Source organism: Egretta garzetta, unplaced genomic scaffold (genome assembly GCF_000687185.1).
Source record: "Egretta garzetta isolate BGI_Z169 unplaced genomic scaffold, ASM68718v1 scaffold45, whole genome shotgun sequence".
NCBI classification, from domain to species: Eukaryota; Metazoa; Chordata; class Aves; order Pelecaniformes; family Ardeidae; genus Egretta; species Egretta garzetta.
Genome location: NW_009260028.1, coordinates 11,913,489 through 11,932,069, shown reverse-complemented (window position 1 = coordinate 11,932,069; position 18,581 = coordinate 11,913,489). Strand labels below are relative to the sequence as shown.

General features: G+C 45.4%; 1 protein-coding gene across 3 annotated transcripts in view; it reads left to right on the top strand.

The window, feature by feature from the left end:
* The window catches only part of C2CD2 (C2 calcium dependent domain containing 2), a 37,153-nt gene continuing 18,572 nt past the window's right edge, over positions 1-18,581 (top strand). Inside the window, exons 1-6 of one of the 3 annotated variants that reach the window (XM_035896356.1) lie at positions 1-74; positions 1,893-1,991; positions 12,176-12,295; positions 12,722-12,823; positions 16,683-16,805; positions 17,135-17,255. In XM_035896356.1, the coding sequence (XP_035752249.1) occupies positions 1,908-1,991; positions 12,176-12,295; positions 12,722-12,823; positions 16,683-16,805; positions 17,135-17,255 (550 nt within the window). In that variant the 5' untranslated portion in view covers positions 1-74; positions 1,893-1,907. Of the gene's footprint in view, positions 75-106; positions 316-1,892; positions 1,992-10,304; positions 10,374-12,175; positions 12,296-12,721; positions 12,824-16,682; positions 16,806-17,134; positions 17,256-18,581 lie in introns of those variants that run through there. The other 2 variants (XM_035896357.1, XM_035896358.1) reach the window with 2 other exon arrangements.

The window sequence follows — 18,581 nt, the reverse complement described above, 5'->3', positions numbered from 1 at the left end:
AGGCGTATGGGCTGCCGTCCGCACGGTGCTGACAGCGCCTGCCGGTGTGGTACTGCCCCTCCGTGTGTGTACAGGTATCCATATACATATATGTGTGTGTGCGTGCGCATGTATGCGTGTGCGTATATACGTGTGTTTGCTGCTTGGCAGGAATTTGCAGGAAGGAGCTGGCCAGAGGCGCAGCGTGGGCACACACGTGGAAGCAGGGAAGGAAAGCCGTGATCCCCGCGGCCCCTGGCAGGGGTTTGCGCTGCCGATAACATTGTTCGGGCGTGGGGAGGAGGAAACGATGGAAACTTCCTGCCCTGTGCGCTGGTACGGGGCCTGCGGCCGCTCCTTTGGCAAATGACTCCCAGAGCTGGGCTTCCTTCGTGTTGTCTTAGGCCATGCTGAACCTGTGTGCCTGTAATGCTGAGGGCTAGCTTTCGCCAGACCGCCACGGATGGTGGGCTTCTCAGCTTTTCATTAGTTTGCTTTTAACCTGGGTCAGATAAATGGACAGATAAATGTCCTTTCCCATCCTATCTTACCCTTCTTGCAAAGGGCGCAGCATGGCATCCTCCTCGGTGGTTTGTAACGGTATGCCCGGGTCTAAGAGGAGAGGAGGTGAGGTGAGGCCGTGGCAACCTAATTCCCTGGTCCTGGGGACTGAACCCTTGCTGTGTCAGTGGAAAATGCTGAGGCTGAACTATCTGGGAAGCGGCGTGTACCCAGGTCTCTGAATTCGTACTCACCCCTCTCCCTAGGTCTAGGAGGTTCGTTTCCCAGTGGCCCCAGCATGCTTTCCCCTTACGTGTCAGGGGACGGGCTGGGGGAAAAGGAAAAGCAGGCCAGTGCCTGTGCATGAAAGATAAGGAAAGCAGTTTAACGCTTTCCAGACACCACCATTAAGTCAGGGCAGTAGAAAGAAAATACTTCATCTGCTCTCTCAGGTTGCACGGCACGGTTCAGAAAAGCACGGGTTGTGTTAAGAAACAAAGGTTTGCCTTGCGCTTGTGGAAGAGGAGAGCCCAGGCAGCTTGGGCACAGGTGCTAGGAACCGAGAGTAACCAGAAACAAGTGGCAGCTTCCCATCCCCAGCCAGAGAGCAAAGCCACTTTGACGGGGGCACTCGCACCCCCCCCCTCGGGAGAGCAGCTGGAGCCCTCACTTGCCATGAGTTCACTGCCTGGCACTGCAGCATGGCGTGGCTCCCGCTGTCAGCCTCCCAAAACAATGTCAGCAGCTCCCTGCTAATGAAATTCCTGCGTGCAAAACAGCCTCGGGTGACGAGGGAAGCAGCGCTGACCGCTTGGTTGCGGGTAGCAGGTGGAGAATGCGAGTGCTGATGTCTCTCTCTGAATGTATGACCTCACTGCCAAACCAGGCATACGCTGTCTTTTCCTTGCTATGTGGAGACTGAGTAGCTGTCATCACTGCCTGCGTCACATGCGAGGAAGGATTGGGAGGGGAAGGCTTCTTTCCTCACCTCTGCAGGATGATATTTGGGTTTTCTTAGTTTTGGCATAGCCTAGCGCAGCTGTATTATTAGGCCAAACCAAAAATGCCTTTTAAAGCTACAGCACTGATTAATCCTTACTCAAGAAAAGCAGTTTCACTGAACTCTGTTGCTACTTGTGGGCTTTGCTCTGCACCGTGCTGTGTGCCTTGATGCTCTGCTGCAGAGAAAGATGAGTTATGATTAGGCCCATAGTTATGTCCTAAGTATAGGTTTTCAGACTCTACCCTGTATTATGTAGTGAGGTGTCGTGCAATTAATACACATAAGTTTTGACACACATTTGCAATTCTGTCTCCGGTTCTTCCAGGAACATCACTGGCAGTGCGTACTTATTGCTCATTTTTAAGCGATGGGTTCGTCACCTAACAATGCTTCTTTTTTTCTTTCTTAGGATTCACAGTTGCTTATGTTTGAGGAAGATGACCCACCAGAACCACTTGAGCTAGCAGTTAAACAAGTTGTTAGTGTTGTAAAGTCAGCTCAAGAGAAGGTAAACTTCAGTTTTGTTTTATTTCAGTGTACTTTTGGTCAGGAAATGTTAACTTCTTGTTAGCATCAGTGGGAGTTTTATTTGTCAATACTTCTGTACCCTTGACCTAAGTTTGTCAAGGCTGGTAAGAGGCTGCCGCTCTAATGAACCTCTGCAAACTCTTCACATTGATTCACTTCTGCAAGTCATGAGCAGAATGTGCTCCAGGGCTTCTACCAAATGAGCAATACCCAAGGTTATGCCGAGTTTATAGGTATGCCTTCAATGAACTCATACAGCAGCCCTCTCCCCCCACCGTCACCATTGGTATGATGGTTCCCCATTCTATTGCTGAAGCGTGGGGTGGGGAATTCATGAAGAAGGGACACTTCTCTTCTAGGACAGGAAGACATCTTTGTCTGCCTCTTGCTGTTTGTGTGGCTGATTACAGGTTTGCTGCATAAGTCAGTGCCAAGTAAGGATCAGTGGAAGAGCTGCAAAGTCCTGAGAGTGAAGTCTTGACTTTACTGAATTCTGTGTTCAGTGAGGAGCGAGTGGCCCCTTTCTTCCTCTCACACCCCCACTCTACATACTGGGAAGTGGTTTTCCCCATGCTCAGCGCATATAAAATTAAAATAATGCAGAACGTGGCTCTTAGAACAGGGTAAAAAATGTATGTGTGCTTATTAGCAATGATAGCTCCCACATTTTCATCCTAGTGACTGTAACTGCTAGTCACATCTGAAACTGGTGCTCAGCTTTAGGCACCTGCATCAAATTAGCCTAATGCTTTTCTTCTTGTTTTGCTTTATGTTGGTTTGGTTGTTTGATTTACATGTTAAGCGGCTCTACTATGATTCCTATGCATTCCTACGCATGTTTATGTGCCTGATACACAACTTACAGGTGCACCCTGATTGGTGGCAGCTGGGGATTGCCAACATGTAAAGTTATTTCTGCACTTGTTTTCTCCCTTTTTTCTTTTTTTTTTTTTTTTTTTTCTTTCTCTTTCCGTCTACCAGGGATCCCTGCGCCAGCAGTGGGACTACAGAGCCTGTAGTTGGTAGGGCCATAGAGTTGGCACTAGCGTTACTCTGTGCCACTGGAAGGCAAGACAGTGGGAAATTGTAAGGTAGAGGTGACTGCTAGGTCTAAAAGTGGTGTGCTGTATAATGTGTGAAGCCAGCAACCAAGGGAGATCTGCTACAAATAAAAGCTAGCAACTAACTGCACAAAACCCAGTTGTCTTACAGTGCAGTGTCTAAAAAGTTGCTGGAAGGCGGGCAGGGCTGCAAATGTGTTTGCATGGGAGATGGCCAGGAGTTTTGTGTCTGTTGGCTGCCCTTGGCCAGCGCCGAGTTCAGCCCTGTGCTCAGAGCACCATGCCTGTGGCTGGACCATGATGAAAACAGCGTCTCAAGGCTAAAACCCGCTTTCATCTTGCCTGCATGCCAGAACCAAGGCACAATGCTGCAGTCCTAGATCTCCCTGAAGTCATGAGGTACCACTGGGAACATCTCTGCTGCAGTCCCAGGTTAACTTCTGCGTTGTTTAACTGTAGATTCTGACTGCCATAGCAGCAAGGTAAGTTAGTGCCCGCGGTGCCCTGTGGGCACCTTATGCTGCTGTAGTTGAGCTTGGGCAGCAGAAGGTAGCGAGTGCTGGCTCTGCGGCAGCCTAAGCCTGGGGAACTGCTGGCTGCTGTAGGACTGTTCTCTTGCTCTCCTCTACCTGTGGCTTTGCGATCCGGCACCCTCCCTCGTGCAGTCTCTGGTCCTTGTCTGACCTTGGGATGAGCCATTTCAGTACGTTAATTGAGCTGTTATACTGCAGCCAGCAATCTAATGTGGTTTTGCAGCAGCTTAAACCAATATAAGCACATTTAAAAATGTATTGGATTGAAACAGGTTTGCTTACGTAAACTGGTTTGTTCTGAACTGTCCCAAGACCCATTTCCATAATCTTGTGCACAGCTGCTGGAAAAATTTCTGAGTTATTCTTACTCCTTCAGTTAAGGTACAACCTGAACATTTGTTTGGATTTCAGTGTATAATAACCTTAGAATGGCACTCTGGTAGCTACTTTCCCTCCTTCCTTAAATGTATACCTTTCTCTAAACACCTCAGGAGTTCTCTCATATGGTAGTTGTCTCTTACATACTCCTCTGGTAATACCAAGGGTCCAAAGGTTTGGGGTTTTTTTGTGGTGTGGTGCTCTTGAAACTCTAATCATTGCATATGAAATTGAAATCTCTGTCTGCAGCTTGTCCAAACTCAAACTTCTGACACGTGTTTGTAACTCACTACTGGTGTGCCTGGCTCTGAATGTAGTTTGTGACCATATGCTGCATGTTTATCAATGCTGTAGCATCCCGCAGAGCTTCTGCACTTGCCTGAAGCATCAGCTGGCACAAGACTCTGTTCCTGCAACCGGTTCAACACATTGCTTTACTTGTGATCTCTGTGGCAAGAGCGTATAGGTGCCTTTGTTTGGCAGCCAGGGCTTGATGCATGTCGCTGCATCCAAATATGGATTTGACCTTGCATCAGAGAGGTTGTGGTCATCAAAGGGAGTGGAGGATTGAGGGTGAGAGATCAAAACAGCAGTAAACATGGGATGTGTAACACCTTAACGCAGCTGTATGCTGGTAGAACCCTGTGGTATGTCTTTTGTGGTGGGTGGTCCTCTCTCCTCTTGAATGCTGGGCCACGGAGCACAGCCAGGTGACGAGCCCGCCTGGTGCTGGGAGCGAGCCTCCTGCCTGGGGAGGTTTGCATGCAGTCTTGCTCTGAAACAATACGGGATTACCAGCCAGACTGTAATTATTACATTACTGCTGATGACTCTGTTTATAACCAGGACACATGCTGACACGTGCAGTCCGTAGGTGTATACATACTGTCCTTGCCTTGAAGAAGCTGAGAGTTGTAAAACTGGCGTGTGCTCCACAGCGCAGTGGGAAGCTGCTGGTTGTGAGCTCAGACAGAGCTGTTGTGATAGGGACAGAGCTGCTCTGTGGCTCACACCGCTGCTTGACACCGCCTCTATTTAGACACTGCCTTCACTCCAATTTTGGGCCAGAACCTAAGTACATAGAATGAAGTGGCCTGTTTTCATTGTGTGGTGTTGGTTGTTTTGTTTTAATAAAGTAAACATTAGCAATATTCTTGGCTAGTTCTGCCAACCTTTCCGTTACTGCAGTCTATTTCCAGAGGCTTTGAACTTCACGACAACAAAAAAGCAACAAAAAAGATGATTCCTTTGATGGGGACTTAGCACAGAGGGTTTAGACGTAGCAGACTACGACAGAAGTCTCCCTTCTTTTCCTGCTTCATGCTTAAATAGAAATAAAATGCCCTGAGAGTGCCATTCCTTTAATGAGTGATAATAAGTTGCTATACAAGGAATGACTGTCTTGGATCACAACAGGCAACAGCAAATATGAAAGCTTCATGTTAATTTTGTGTGATGAGTCTTGCTGGGGGAAATTGTGGAGAGAAAGGAGGACTGTTTTGCAGGCTTGTGAGAGGTCCTGTTTTCCCATGAGCTGTGCAGCATGCCCAAAAAGGTCTTATTCTCCCACACAGCTGTCGTAGCTTCATCTTGTTATCCCTTCATTTGCAGCCACCCTGCTGCGAGCTCGCAGCCTGCGTTCGTGCCGGGCTGGGGCATCACGGCTTCCAGCTCTGCTTGCTTTGAAGCAGGTAGAGACATTCTGTAGCAGAGGCTGTTTTCTGCTCCAGGAAAGACTGGTTTCTCATTGTCACTGCTACAGTAGTAACTGGGGCTCGTTCCTAGTTATGGCCGTGTGTTTATTTCTGATTATTTTAGGTGGGGTGAACTGCCCTGATCATCATGTGCAGTTCCTATTGTATTTTAACTCCCTGTTTTGCTTGAAAAGCTGTCCTGGAGCTTTGCTGCTTTAATGACCGGGGGTTTTTTTACGAGCCTAAATGGAATCATGGCCCATGCAGCTTTTTTGCTTTTGTTTTTTTATTGTTTCTGTACTAATATAATCCTTTATCCTTAATGTATTTACTTTTCTTCCGTGGCACTTGCTGTCAGTAAATACATCATGAAGGAATTAACATTTCCTTCCAGCCTTTGTTTACCTTGGCTAGACAAGGTGTTACTTAAGTCATCTTTCAAGATGTTGTCCTGCCTCAAAAGTGCACTCATTCTCTGCAGCAGCTCAAGTTAAACCCATTTTCTTGAACTTGATGGCTGAAGTGACACAGAGCACTACAGGTGAGGTCTCACCATGAAGGAGATTGCTGCTGCCCTGTGTCTGAAAGTACTCTCTTGATGCATTTTAGGCTTCCGATCTGCCTCTCCCGTGGCTGTTTCATGCTGTGACTGACTTGATCTCTCTTCCTTTGGTGTTCTCCCAGTGATAAGCTGCCCTTCATAGGAGTAATATTTGTTAATTCTCATACACACACGTTCTGTATTTTGACTTGCGTTTCCCTTCTAGTCTTGAAGGTTTTTCAGCTTTTCTGTGTGATGTCCTGATCTTCCTTTATATTGCTGCTTCCCAGCTTGCTTTCGTCTGAGATTTCTGCTGAGGAATGTTGGGTGTTAACTATGCAATAGGGTCAGTGCCTGGCAGGCTCCTATGTAACTTGCTTCCAGCTTTCACCTCCCTGCTCACTGTACTGTCCTCTCCCCTTTCAGACACATCCCCATTCACCTTGACATGGGAATGATGGAGTACAAGCTTAATTTCCAGTGGGGTGACCCTACTAAAATGGACGAGACAAGATAATGGATCCAGCTTACTTAAGAACAGAGTGTCTTGTCGAAAGAAGACATCAGGGTGGGGATTTGTTTGCTTCAGTGGAGATAGTGCTAGTTTTGGCACTGTCAGGTTGCCTGCCTGTCTTCCAGCTGCTACTGCAGATGTGCGTGGGCCTCCTATGGGCTTGTGCCGCATCTGCCAGCTCGGCGCAGGGGTCAGGGATGCCTTAGCACCCCAGCGGTGCGACGTGCCTCTCTCCCCGCAAATGAATCTCTCTCCAAGCTACCCTAGCACAAACCGGCAAACCTCTCTTGCGCTTTATTGTCTTCTGTTGGTTTCCATGTCTTCAGCCATGCTGTCTCTCAAATGGTTTGTGAAGACTTGTGTGGTAGTGAGGCCAAACTAGGAAGTCTATTTCTGGTATTTATTTATTTTCCCCTTTGTTAAATATAAGTACTGCTTCCTATCCTTGCACCATTTGATGCTCACTTAACTTGATAGGCAGCTTGAAAATGCTTCCTGTCCGCTCTCCTCGTACTCCCTGCTTGTTTGTTTTACCCCCCCTCCCCTTTTTTCCACCTTTTTGAATTTGTAGGTCTGTCAGTCTCAAAGGAGTGGATGAATTCACAGTTTCTGCTTTGTTCCTGTTGCTGACGTGATAACTCTCTCCTGTGCTCATTCCATCACTCACGCTGCCTTCACCCTGGTATTTACCATCATTTTGGAAAACTGTTCTGGGCTTGTCTCATATTTGCAGGCAAATTCTCTCCGATACCAACTTCCAAAAATCCACCCCTAGCTGTGCCTGGGTTAGGCATTGCATCTGTCGTCTTCCATTTGTCTGTGTCGCTTGGTAAACTGCTTGGGTAAAGAGGAAACGGTGAAGACGCTACAGAAACCCCCTCAAGAAGTTAATGCATAGGCTCTGGTGACCAAGGAAGGTCATGTAATTCTTCTTCTGAACAGCTGAGCGTTACGACTGTCAAAAGGCAGAAGTTTCTGACTGGCAAGTTTTCTTATGGTGAGGTTTTAAGCTGAAGCATAGGCTCTGGTGACCAAGGAAGGTCATGTAACAGCTGAGCGTTATGACTGTCAAAAGGCAGAAGTTTCTGACTGGCAAATTTTCTTATGGTGAGGTTTTAAGCTGAGCACACAAGCTGTCTGTGTGGCCATTGACAAGATAAGTTTTCCATGCCAAAAAAAGAGCCTTCTTCTCAGAGTAGTACTCCAAAACATGGGAAATTGCGGGGCTCCTGAATCAATGGCGTACTGCTCCCTACAGTTGAGATCAAGGCAGCTTTCACTGTGTGGCTGCCTCATGGTATATACTCATTTTCTTGTGCAAACTGTTCGAGGTGTTTATTACTTACATACTACTGAGTAACCTAGAGTAACCTACTATTTCTGGAAATAAATACCACGTACAGTAAAACTGATTTCCTTCCAGGGAAAAAAAAAAGCAATCAAGGCCTGTAATGCCATTAGTTTTACACGTGCACATGGTGCCGTCGGGGCCTGGGGAGGGTGAAGAAGACCTTCCCCGGCAGAGCTGTTGGAAATTCCCCCTGAAGTCACGGCCCTTCAGAGGGAACCTGCTGCTGCACGCGAAGAGGGCTGGGAGGACGACTGTCCCAGAGGAGTAACGGAGAGGCCGCGTGTAACGCACAAATCACTGTGGTGCCAGTGCCAAAACTGAAGCCTCTCGAGGAGGGAGGACGCCACGTGTGAGGAGCAGAGGTGCTATGGTTCTTCGTGAGATAAACCGTCTTCTGCTGCTGCTTCAGGAAGGAAAGAAACTGAAGTTTCGCAGCTCTGTCCAGAGGAACCGCAAAGGGGGAAAAGTCAAGATGTAGAGGGAGAGGGCGGAGCAGGGGGAAGGGCTTTAATAACTGTGGGTACACAAGTTTGGACACTCACGTTTCTCAGAAAAATATTTGTTGTACTCCAACTGTAGTGCTTTTTCAGTCTCCTTCGTTCCTGTGGTTGTTGATCTGAAAGAAAATTTTTTTGAGGATAATTGCACTAACAGTTTTAGATAGGTACAAGCGAGGTGTGTCACAGCACCTGCAGCTCATTGGAGCTGGGTGCCAGGGTCGGGCAGAGGGCCCAGCTGGGTCAGGGAGTTTTGCGGCAGCAGCTCGCCCGCATCGTGGGCTGGTGCGGTCGGGGTGGGGGCAGGTGAGGGGTGAGGCTGGAGGGTGTTGAGGAGATAGCAGGAGTAGCCCTGGCATGGGGGTGACCAAGTGCCAGGAGTCAGCTGAGCGTGGGGAGGGGTGGCAGAGGGCTGAGGAGGAGCGGGGGTGTAGCCTTGCCGATGAAGGCACCTGAGGAAGGGCTGGGAACATCTTCCATGGGAGATCCGCAAAGTGCATGGAGAGACCTTGGGTGGTGACGGGGTGTTTGTGCCAGGGGAGACGAGGGCTATGGAGGTGCTGGAGGGAGAAAATACCTTGGTCCTGCCGATAGAAGGGTCCTGGTTTCTTTGTGCTGCCACTTCACCTCACCCTATTTTTGTAATTTAGGAGGTCTTGCTTGTCCAGATGTAAGATAACAAAAGAGAGCTGGGGTGTGACCCCTCCCTCTGGGAGTCTGGAACTAGCCAACCACACCTGCCGTGCAGTGGTGCAAGGGCTTCATTTTTAAAGAGGGGCTTGTTATAAAAATGCCAGGTTTTCTAGACTCTAAAACGCAAAGTGTTGATGGCTGGGGATGTCCCTGGTAAGGAGGGGTGAGGGAGAGAGATGAGGAGGATAAATGAAGAGCAACTCCCTTCCCATCAGTCCAGGTGCTATTGTTTTCTTGTGAACATCTATCCTTCCTCTTTCTCTCCCCTGTCGACCAGAAAGGGGTGCTTTGCCTGACCCTCCCTTCTCCTGCTCTTCATCTGTACAGAGAAAATGAATTTGAGGAAGCAGATTGGATGGGGGCATGGAGGAAGAGGAGCGTAGCACAAGAAGCTTCAGTATTTTTCTTCATGTGACTGTTCTGGGGAAAATGGCCCATGTATTTCTGCTCTGGTCAATCAAAATCATCCACTACACTTCTAAAGGGACTGTCATTTTAAAAGGGAAGTGGCACTTGTGGTCTCTTTAATCAACTTCTTAGGACTTGTGGCAGCATCTTAAATGAAAACAGAATGACTTTCTATTCGAATTCTAGCCCAGAATTCTACTTCTCTCAGTATTCTGACTCCGTAATTCATCCTGCTCCTGAACAAAGGATTCTACTGATAAAAAGACATACTATTTTCCATTAAGAAACATGGTACCACTCCTTTTTCTGAGTGGATTAAAAATTAACAGACCTCTGTACCTGAAGACCACAGTTATTTTATTAAAAGTGAGGGGAGAAGGGGAGTAGGACTTGGTAGTTATCTTTGGTAGAAAATAAATTAATAAAGGAGACTAAAACTAAAGGTACACATATGAAAAAAAAAAAGGATTTGGCATCTCTTGACAAGGTGCAAAAAGAAGAGTGAAAGTTCCACCACCTGCAGTGTCTGTTTCCATCCTTTCCTTAGAAGTAAACGTGGTTAAGTGGCAGATGAACTCATCTGCCAACTATCCTGCCATGCTTTTTTTTTTTTTCTTAAGCAGTAGTCAACCATGTATCTGGCCACCTTGGCTCTTAGACATCCAGAAATTCCAGACGAATGGCTCTGCATGGTATGTGCAGCAAGTCCAACTTGTTCTGAACGCACTAAACTTCCTATGCGTGTGTGGATGAAATGCCAGCAGCTTTTGCATCACACCTGTACTTTTCCCTCCTCTGCCCTCAAAAAAGATGGAAGAACCAATTCATTTTTGAAGTCTTTTAAAGAGCCACCATGCCAATCCATCCTCATGAATGGAGTGATTTCTTTTGTGTTTCAATTCAACTACAAGTAAAATAAGCAGTTAGGCTCTTCGGTCTTGTTGGTTATTAAAAATGCTTAAAAATCCTTTATGTTATAATAGTGGACGTTCGTGTTGATTATATGGGATGTAGGGTCAGAAATCGCTTCTGAAGGAATTTAGACTTTGGGGCAGGGGAGAGGTGAGGGAAACTGATTTGTCCACTTCTAAACTATAATTTTCAGAAGACAAACCTGAAAAGGCAAATCTTGTTGCTCATGGGTATAGTTGGGATTTTTACTTGTCATGTCCACCCCCTCCCTCTGCTCCTTTGTAATCAAGTCTCCATCTTAATGGATGTGCTCTGAAGCCCTCGGAAATGGTCTGGTGCTTCTTAAAACAGAGCTCAGGGAGATGAAATATATTTAAGGAGAGACTGATAAGGATCTTCCAGAAGGTACACGATTCATCTGAAAGCCTTCAGCTTCAATCCAGTGCCCATAAGTGAAGCAATAATTGCGCAAACATAATTGAATGGCATGCATGCAGAGTTTCCGTCAAACAGATCCTGCAGCGAATTATTTCTTTGCCCGTTGCATTAACCTGGTTAACTTTGCCCGAGTCAATCTAAGGAGGGCAATCTCTCAATGTAACGGTGGGGCTGTGGGGATGGTAACCACGGAGGGACAGGGACAAGCAGCTGTCTTTAACCCACAGAGCTGTTTGCAAAGTGAGTTTCTCTGTCTGGCGTCATGAGTGATTTCTGACTTCTGTACCTGGAGTTTTCCTGTGCTGCCAGGCGCTTTCTGCACACACCAGGAATTTTGCACGGCAGCTCTGTCACCTCTGGTGGTGTGCAGAGGAGAGGAAGGAAAAACCATTCAGTGTTTGTAAACTCAGCGTGATATCAAGTTAAATTACTGCTCATAAAAGTGAGGGAAGGTACTCAACAAAGTCTGTTGCAGTCAAGTTGCGTACAGACTTTTCCCAAAGGCTCACCTTCATCACCAAATTTCAGGGCCTTTCTTGGTTTGGTCAAACACTTGAATAAACTTTTAAGGGCTCCTGCCTCTTCCCACCCCACTGGGAGCTGGAATGACTCAGACAAAATCCTCTTCTGTGGTAGCAGGGTTATGCCAAAGTTTCACATTTGTAGGATACCGCTAAACCAAATACTGTTTGGTAAAATCAGCTGTCCTATGGTAGGCTACTTAGCTTGGAGCAGAAGAGGAAGAACAACAAACTTCTTTGTCTCCCTTATGCAAAATTGTGATCTTTGAGCTTTTAGTGTATAGATACGTGAAACACAAATGAGTCTTTGCCAGGTCAGGAGTTCTTTTCTATTGGATAACAATACAAAAGAAATGTGGAAAATACCAGAATTTCCAGGTATTAAATTCTGTGTCCAGAAGTGAACACCTGAACTGTGGGTTTTGGAAGTGAATGTACAGAAGGAGGTAGGGATGTTAATGAAATTGCTTAGAAATCTCCCACCTACAGAATTTAGCATGATTCTGATAGCTTAAAATCCTTCCTTCTCTTAGTTCCCTTTTTGCCTTCACCAAACCTTCTTCTGGAGCCTAATTTGGTTTTCCCTTCCTTTGTCTCTTCCCCACCCTCTCTCATTTTTTTAGGTGGTTTCTTGTAATGTTGTGGGAGATTCCGTTAAATTTGTTGTCGCTGTCTCACATACTTCGCCCACGGCTGCAGAAGGTCGGTCGTACAGCGTGAAGTTGTCTCCGCTTCACTTGCAGGTAAAGTGTTAAGTGTTGTTCTCTCTCTTCTTCCTTTTGTTACGTCTCATCCCATAGCTGAGCTGAACCTCATGTATGCAAAATCCATACAAGCTTACGTTAACTCCCATAAAACATTGAATAATAACACAGTTTCCCTCTGGGGCAAGTGATGAATTCATAAATTAAGCCACCTTTTTAGGAGACTGTGGGTAAATAACACATTGGGTAGGCTACTCGGATGTATAGAACAACAATACCCCTCTCTTTGACTGGCATACGCTCTCAAAGCTTAAGTAACTTCTGCCTTTTTAGACTGTCACTTTGAATTTACTTACTCAGAAACTGGTATCATTCTTCCTTTGGTGAGCCCTGGTGTGGAGCTTGAACTACAATTTCTTTACAGGACACCAGAACACTCTCCAATAACTGCTTTCCTATCCACAGCTTCAGCTCTGTGTGAAAGACAAAGGAGAAGATGTCAAAGTTGAGTGGTTCCTCACTAACACCAGTGAAATCAACTTTGAAATCCAGCCGACAGTGCAGGAGGTCAGTCAGTTTTATTTGTTGTAATGGTAGAGAAGATGGGTCTCCGTCCCTTTGGTGCAAAACCCAGTGTAATGCTTTAGGTTAGCAGTAGAAGTGTCTAGAGCTAAGATATCGAGGGAGGCTGGAAGAGCTAAAGCGAAAACGCCTGTTCCTTTCTGCTGGCTGCCTTCAGCAGAAGCGTGGAGCAGTTACCTCTCAGCAGTGCCGTCTCGAACTGCTTCAGTGGCATCTGCCATGGCTCATCCGTCAAAACCCTACATCTCTGAAATCTAGGAGCATTTCTCAAGATTACTGAAGCATTAAAGATAAATCAAGTCTGTATTTGACAGACAAATGACTTGGGAAACATTTTTCATCCAAATTCAAAGGTGTGAAAAATGTCTGTTCCTAAATACCTTCTCTCCGAGCACTTCTAAAATAACAAAAAAACCCAATTGTAATGGTATTCCCATCAGAGTAATTACAAAGGTGCCCCTTAACTAAATTTCAAAATTTGACAACAATAGTTCAGAAACATCTCTGAAAAAATACCATTATTTAAAGAAAAGATGGGTGATCTAAAAATACCTTGATGCTTTTGGAATTGCACCGTATTTTAATATATAAATACTGATTCATTGGGGTTTTTTTATTGGGACATTCCCTGAGAGAGTTTCTCCATGACTAAGACTCTCTTGTGCCTTTGACAATTATATTTTTTTTGGCACAAACATGGTGACCTAAAGCATTTCTTACAACAGTGGGTGGACTCCTGCTTGTGTTTTGTGAAGTTGGTTTTCTGACCGAAGGCCTCATTAAAAAATAAGTTTATTGTATAGTAGAGCTGCTTCTAAAGACCTGTGCTGAGTGACCTAGAACTGTAGTAATTTATTACCGCAGTTTTTGTACACAAAAATGTGAAACTCATAAGTAAAGACAGACAAGTCTTTTGAAGTGTGTTTTAATGTAGATTTTACTGTGCTTGCGTAGCAGTGTAAATGACCTTCACGTGTTGGGGTGGCGTGCTGATCATCCACATATTGAACAGTCATTAAGTACTTACTAGCAAAACCAGTAATGACTCTGGTACAGTCACTGGACTTCACAACCTGCTTTTTGAGAGATGCCTGAGTCCAGAGTTGTAGAGGAGTTGTAACGTGCTGTGCTTTGCCCCCGTTTTTAAAACAAGCCTGTAAAGTTCTTAATAGCTAAGGGCTTTATTTTCACTTTGAAGTTTCTATTAGCACTTAGGGAAGGGGTGAGGCAATAAACAAAGAGCTAAAACCAGTGAGAAACCTCCACCTCGGAAATTGCTTCAGCTCCTAAACTTAAATGCCAGCTTCTGTGTCTTGTTTTTTCCTCTTTTGGAAGCAATATTGTATGTACAAATAAATTGTACCTTTAATTGCTTGTGATTATCTACATGTTGGTTTTGTCAGCAGTCAAACGAGGTGGCTACAATAAGCTATTTTCTCTCGATAACAGCTGGGTGAACCTGAGTGGTGTTTGGCAACCTGGCTGACTGCCAGGGCTTGGGTTTGCGTGCAGTTGTGCTGCTCTGACTTCACGGTGTGCCCCAAGCTGGCCCTGGTAGCTGGCTGTATGCCCCTAGCCCATGTCAAACCCAAAGTAAAATGAGTTGCCTTAAGCCTTTTTGGTTGGCAGTTAAGCTGTTACGGTTTGCCTTGTAGAGGGGGTTGTGATGGAGCATTGCTTTCCAAATAAGGATGGCTAAAAATGAGGTTGTGCTGATGGGAGGCTCTTCAACCAAACTGCTTTCCAAATAACTATGGAAACATCAGAAGATACCTATGAGTAGAAGTCCAATAGCTCTTGTTGCTGTTGTTACCGTTAAATAACAAATGTCAGATTAGGTTGATGACAAAGCGAGAGGCGGCTGGAATTTTACAGTTTGACAGTGTTCTTCATCAAATGGTGTTTAGGTAAGGGCGGGGAAGGGAAATTACAGAAAACAGTGAAAACTAACCACAATTTATCTGCTTATTTAGGTAACATAAGTAATGAAATTACCAAAACTGAGGCTTTAGACAGCATAATTTACTTCAATATTTTTTAAAGTAAAAGAGTATTATCTGCAAGTTGCAGAAATGTGCCACTGGCTCTTTCCTTGGTGGTTGTTTGAGGGAGCACGGTGTGAGCAAAGCAGAGTTTCTGTGGGACTGGTCAATGCTGTTGGGCGTTCTGAAGCGTAGCAACCTGTCACCAAAGGGCAGATAGGTAAGAAGGCAGTGAAACAGGATTTCTGTACACAACATGCCTGGGATTTTTGTGAAACACCCATAGTGTTTCTGTAACACCTGCGTAACTGGGAAAGGGCTGTTGCTCCAAATCTGTTTGACCTGTTGTGCAATCTGCAAGCACACCTTTAGGAGCGCAGAAGTCATTGCATGATCGTTCTCCTACACCTAAGAAAGAACCGAGGCTTTTGGAATGACAAGATTGCCTCTGGTGCCGAGAGCTGTCTGTAAGGCAGGAGCGTGGTGCAGGGTGTCCAGGGTGGCAGAGCAAAGCCCATGCTCTGCCGCCCTCGCAGAGATGTGGGTGGTTGAGGCTTGAGCCTCGCGGCTTCGTTGTGCCGCGTGGCTGCACCGGCGTGGGTCAGGTAGAGCGGAAAGCTGGTGGTGTGCAGCTGCAGTGTTACCGAGGCAATCTACCAGGGTCAAACCATCAGCTCCCCGCCTGGGTCTCCCTGCTGGTGCAAATTGGGCGCCCTTGTCATCAGCATGCCTTGCCTTTGCAGCAGGGCCGTGTGTGTTGGCCATGGCACGCTGGTTGTAGGCATGCTCCCGTCAGACAGCAGCAGGCATAAGGGAACCTTTATTCTGCTTTGTGTGATTATTGCATTCTCCAGCTATTCTGTACCTGCATCTGTAAATCAGTTCCCTTTCTTTTAAAGTCTTGTTCCGTAATAGTAAAGTCTCTCAGGTGTGGTGTCAGGTGAGAAAAGACGGGCGAGTCCTCTCTTGTTTAAGTCAGATCTTTGCCTCCTACTTCAATCTTTCCTTTAGAAAAGAAACCTCACTGAGATTTCTCCTGTGCTACCTTCAGAGCAGTTGGGTATCAGACTGCCCTTTCTGTGACCGCTTAATTTAAAAATCCACTCCCTGTAGGTAACAGAGCAGAAGAGACTTTCTGAGGAGCATGACATGGGAAGCAGGCTTCTCCAGGAGCACAGGGAGGGCAGGGGCAGTTCACCATCTTCGTACATCTTAAAATTAATCGTGTGTAAGCAAAATCTGTGGTCTGTTCTAATCGCTCAGAGATAGCGGTGCTAAGCACAGATTGCCAGGAGGTTTTTGAATGGGCAAACTGTACGAGCTGGTCCCCCAGAACAGCATGACTATCTGTCCTCAGAGTGCACTTTTCAGCAAGGCCGCAGACCTCCAAGAGATGCTATAATATTTTTTTTCAGTGCAGCACAGGATTAGCAGCTTCTCAGCTGTTGCAAGCTGGCATAACTCCCAATAAATCAGTGGAGCAGTGCCGATCTGCTTATCTGATGACCTGATCTGCTCTCTCAGTGGGGTGCAATACAGTACAAAGACTTTAAAACACCATCATAAGATATAAACCGTTCATGAGACTTCTGGTTTTGTGGCTAATAGCTGTGCCTTCCTAACTCTCAGAACAGCATGTGACTTTTTCAGTGTATATTTCTAGTTTTCTTTTAATGCATAATACAGAAAATTAAGTCATCATTGGCATGATCTCCTGTTACATTTTGTTGTTGGCAACAGAACCCATGTCTCTCTCTGACAAAGTCAACGTTCGATAGCTTTGGTGGTTTAGATATACCAAATTAATTTTTTGCCTTCTTTCTTCTGAGTTTTGAGAAGCATGATTGTTTGTTTCCTCTTAGGGACAGACAGCAGGGACATGTGCAATATCTGAAACGCTCAGAGATGCTTTGAAGAACCTCTTTAGCTCAGTTTCTCCATCTGTAGTGTTGAGTACGAGGCCTACAGATATAAAGGAGGTTCAGGTAAGTCTTATTCCTACCTAAATCTTTCGGTAAGTGCCCTTCTGCTTAGTGTTTTAATTCTATACTCATGACTCACAAATGAGTAAGTTTAACACTGTTCAGTGATCAGAAACAACTGGAACACATTCTTTAGAACAACATAGCCTTTGGCAGTGAAGGTTTTGTGATCATAACTCCCCCATGGCTACCTGTTGATGTTAAACTCCATTGCTACCTGTTGGTGTTGCACCCCATCGCAATGTCTGCTTCCCTATGTCGATGTGACGGCAGGTAAAATTATTTTGTATTTGCATATGTGTGATCCCTCTTGTTCTGCTTGCTTTTCACAGAATGTACAGAACATAAGCCTTCTCCCTCAGGGCACTAGTCCGCCTAAACCTCCAAGGGCTCATGAACTCAAACTGCTGGTAAAGAACATTGCAGTAAACTTAACTGATCACAGTGCTGCAGGTAACGTAGCCCATGCGATGCTGCTCCTTTTCAAGAAGGGCTGGGTTATTGTTTTTCCTTTCAGCTGAAATCATTTGGAAGTTCTGGGTTACAACCTTCTTTCAGAAGATGTAAGATATTGCTGTACTCAGAAACAGACTAAGTCATGCCTGTATAAAATGGTGTGTTTTGGTTTATTTAAGTGTTTAAACATCTTGATCTTCTTGTAAGCAAATCCATTGAAATGAGCATATTTATAAAGTTGGTTGATTATTTTCTGGATTTTAGTTTTGATTTCTAAAAGTTATCACTTTGGGTGGACCCAAGATGAGGGGCTCAAAACCAGCTCTCCTTTAACTGCTAGCAATGACAGTGGTTCAGTATTACCTTACTTTTACGGCTGCTTTTCTTTACTTTTGAGCAATTTTCTGATTTATCTAAAACTCTCCTCCTCTATGTAAACTCTCCTCAAAGGTGGTGGTTTGTGATCGGGGATTTCTTCCCCCTAATAAAGTACCTCAGTGGGTAGGGGAGGGAGTACCTCTTGCAAGCGGAGAATGAAGCCAAAGAGGAGGTCACTGCCTAGGGAAGATGCACTGTTGGTTTTGGAAAAAAGTACCAAGCCTGTCTAGCAAGGATTGAGACTTCAAGTGCAAGCACGCCTGCATCACTGAATGAGGCACGAGCAAGCGTATTTCAGATTTGTCAGCGGAAACGCAAATTTGAGGCTCTGTTATTTATGGTCACTAACAATTCCATAATAGTCTTTTAAATGGAAGCTTGTGGCTGCTAAATTGGGCAAGGCACTAGTTCTGGATAAATATATCCTACTTGCTATACTCCTTTTTTCAGTTAGATGTAATACATTTCTGCCCCAGACTCTTGCATAATGCTGCTTTGCTCATCCTGGTTGGAAGCAATTCCCCTGTAACTTTCTGCAGACCATTTTTTAAAAACAAATTATAGCAGTTTTGGAACAATTTGCAGCAAAATGTCCTATATAAATAAAACTGTGCTGGAAACTGTAGATTGCAGGAAAACCTCATTCAGGATTTGTTATTACCCTACAGTTTTGCAGTGCAAACTAACCTTTTCAAAAGAGCAAATCATTTTGGCTGCTTTTAAGACTCACAAAATGAGATACCTTTATGTGCCTATATCGCCAGCAATGGAGGATTCATCTTATGGGAAGCCTTTCTGCCCCCTCCCTGAACGTGAGAGGAATAGGGGACAATTAATGTGCTCTACTTTGAGAACCCAGATATTGAGAGGCAAAATCACCATTTGCTCTTTTAAAAGGAGATGGAGGGAATTTTGCTGCTTCCCTAGCAACTCTGGGAGTGTAAA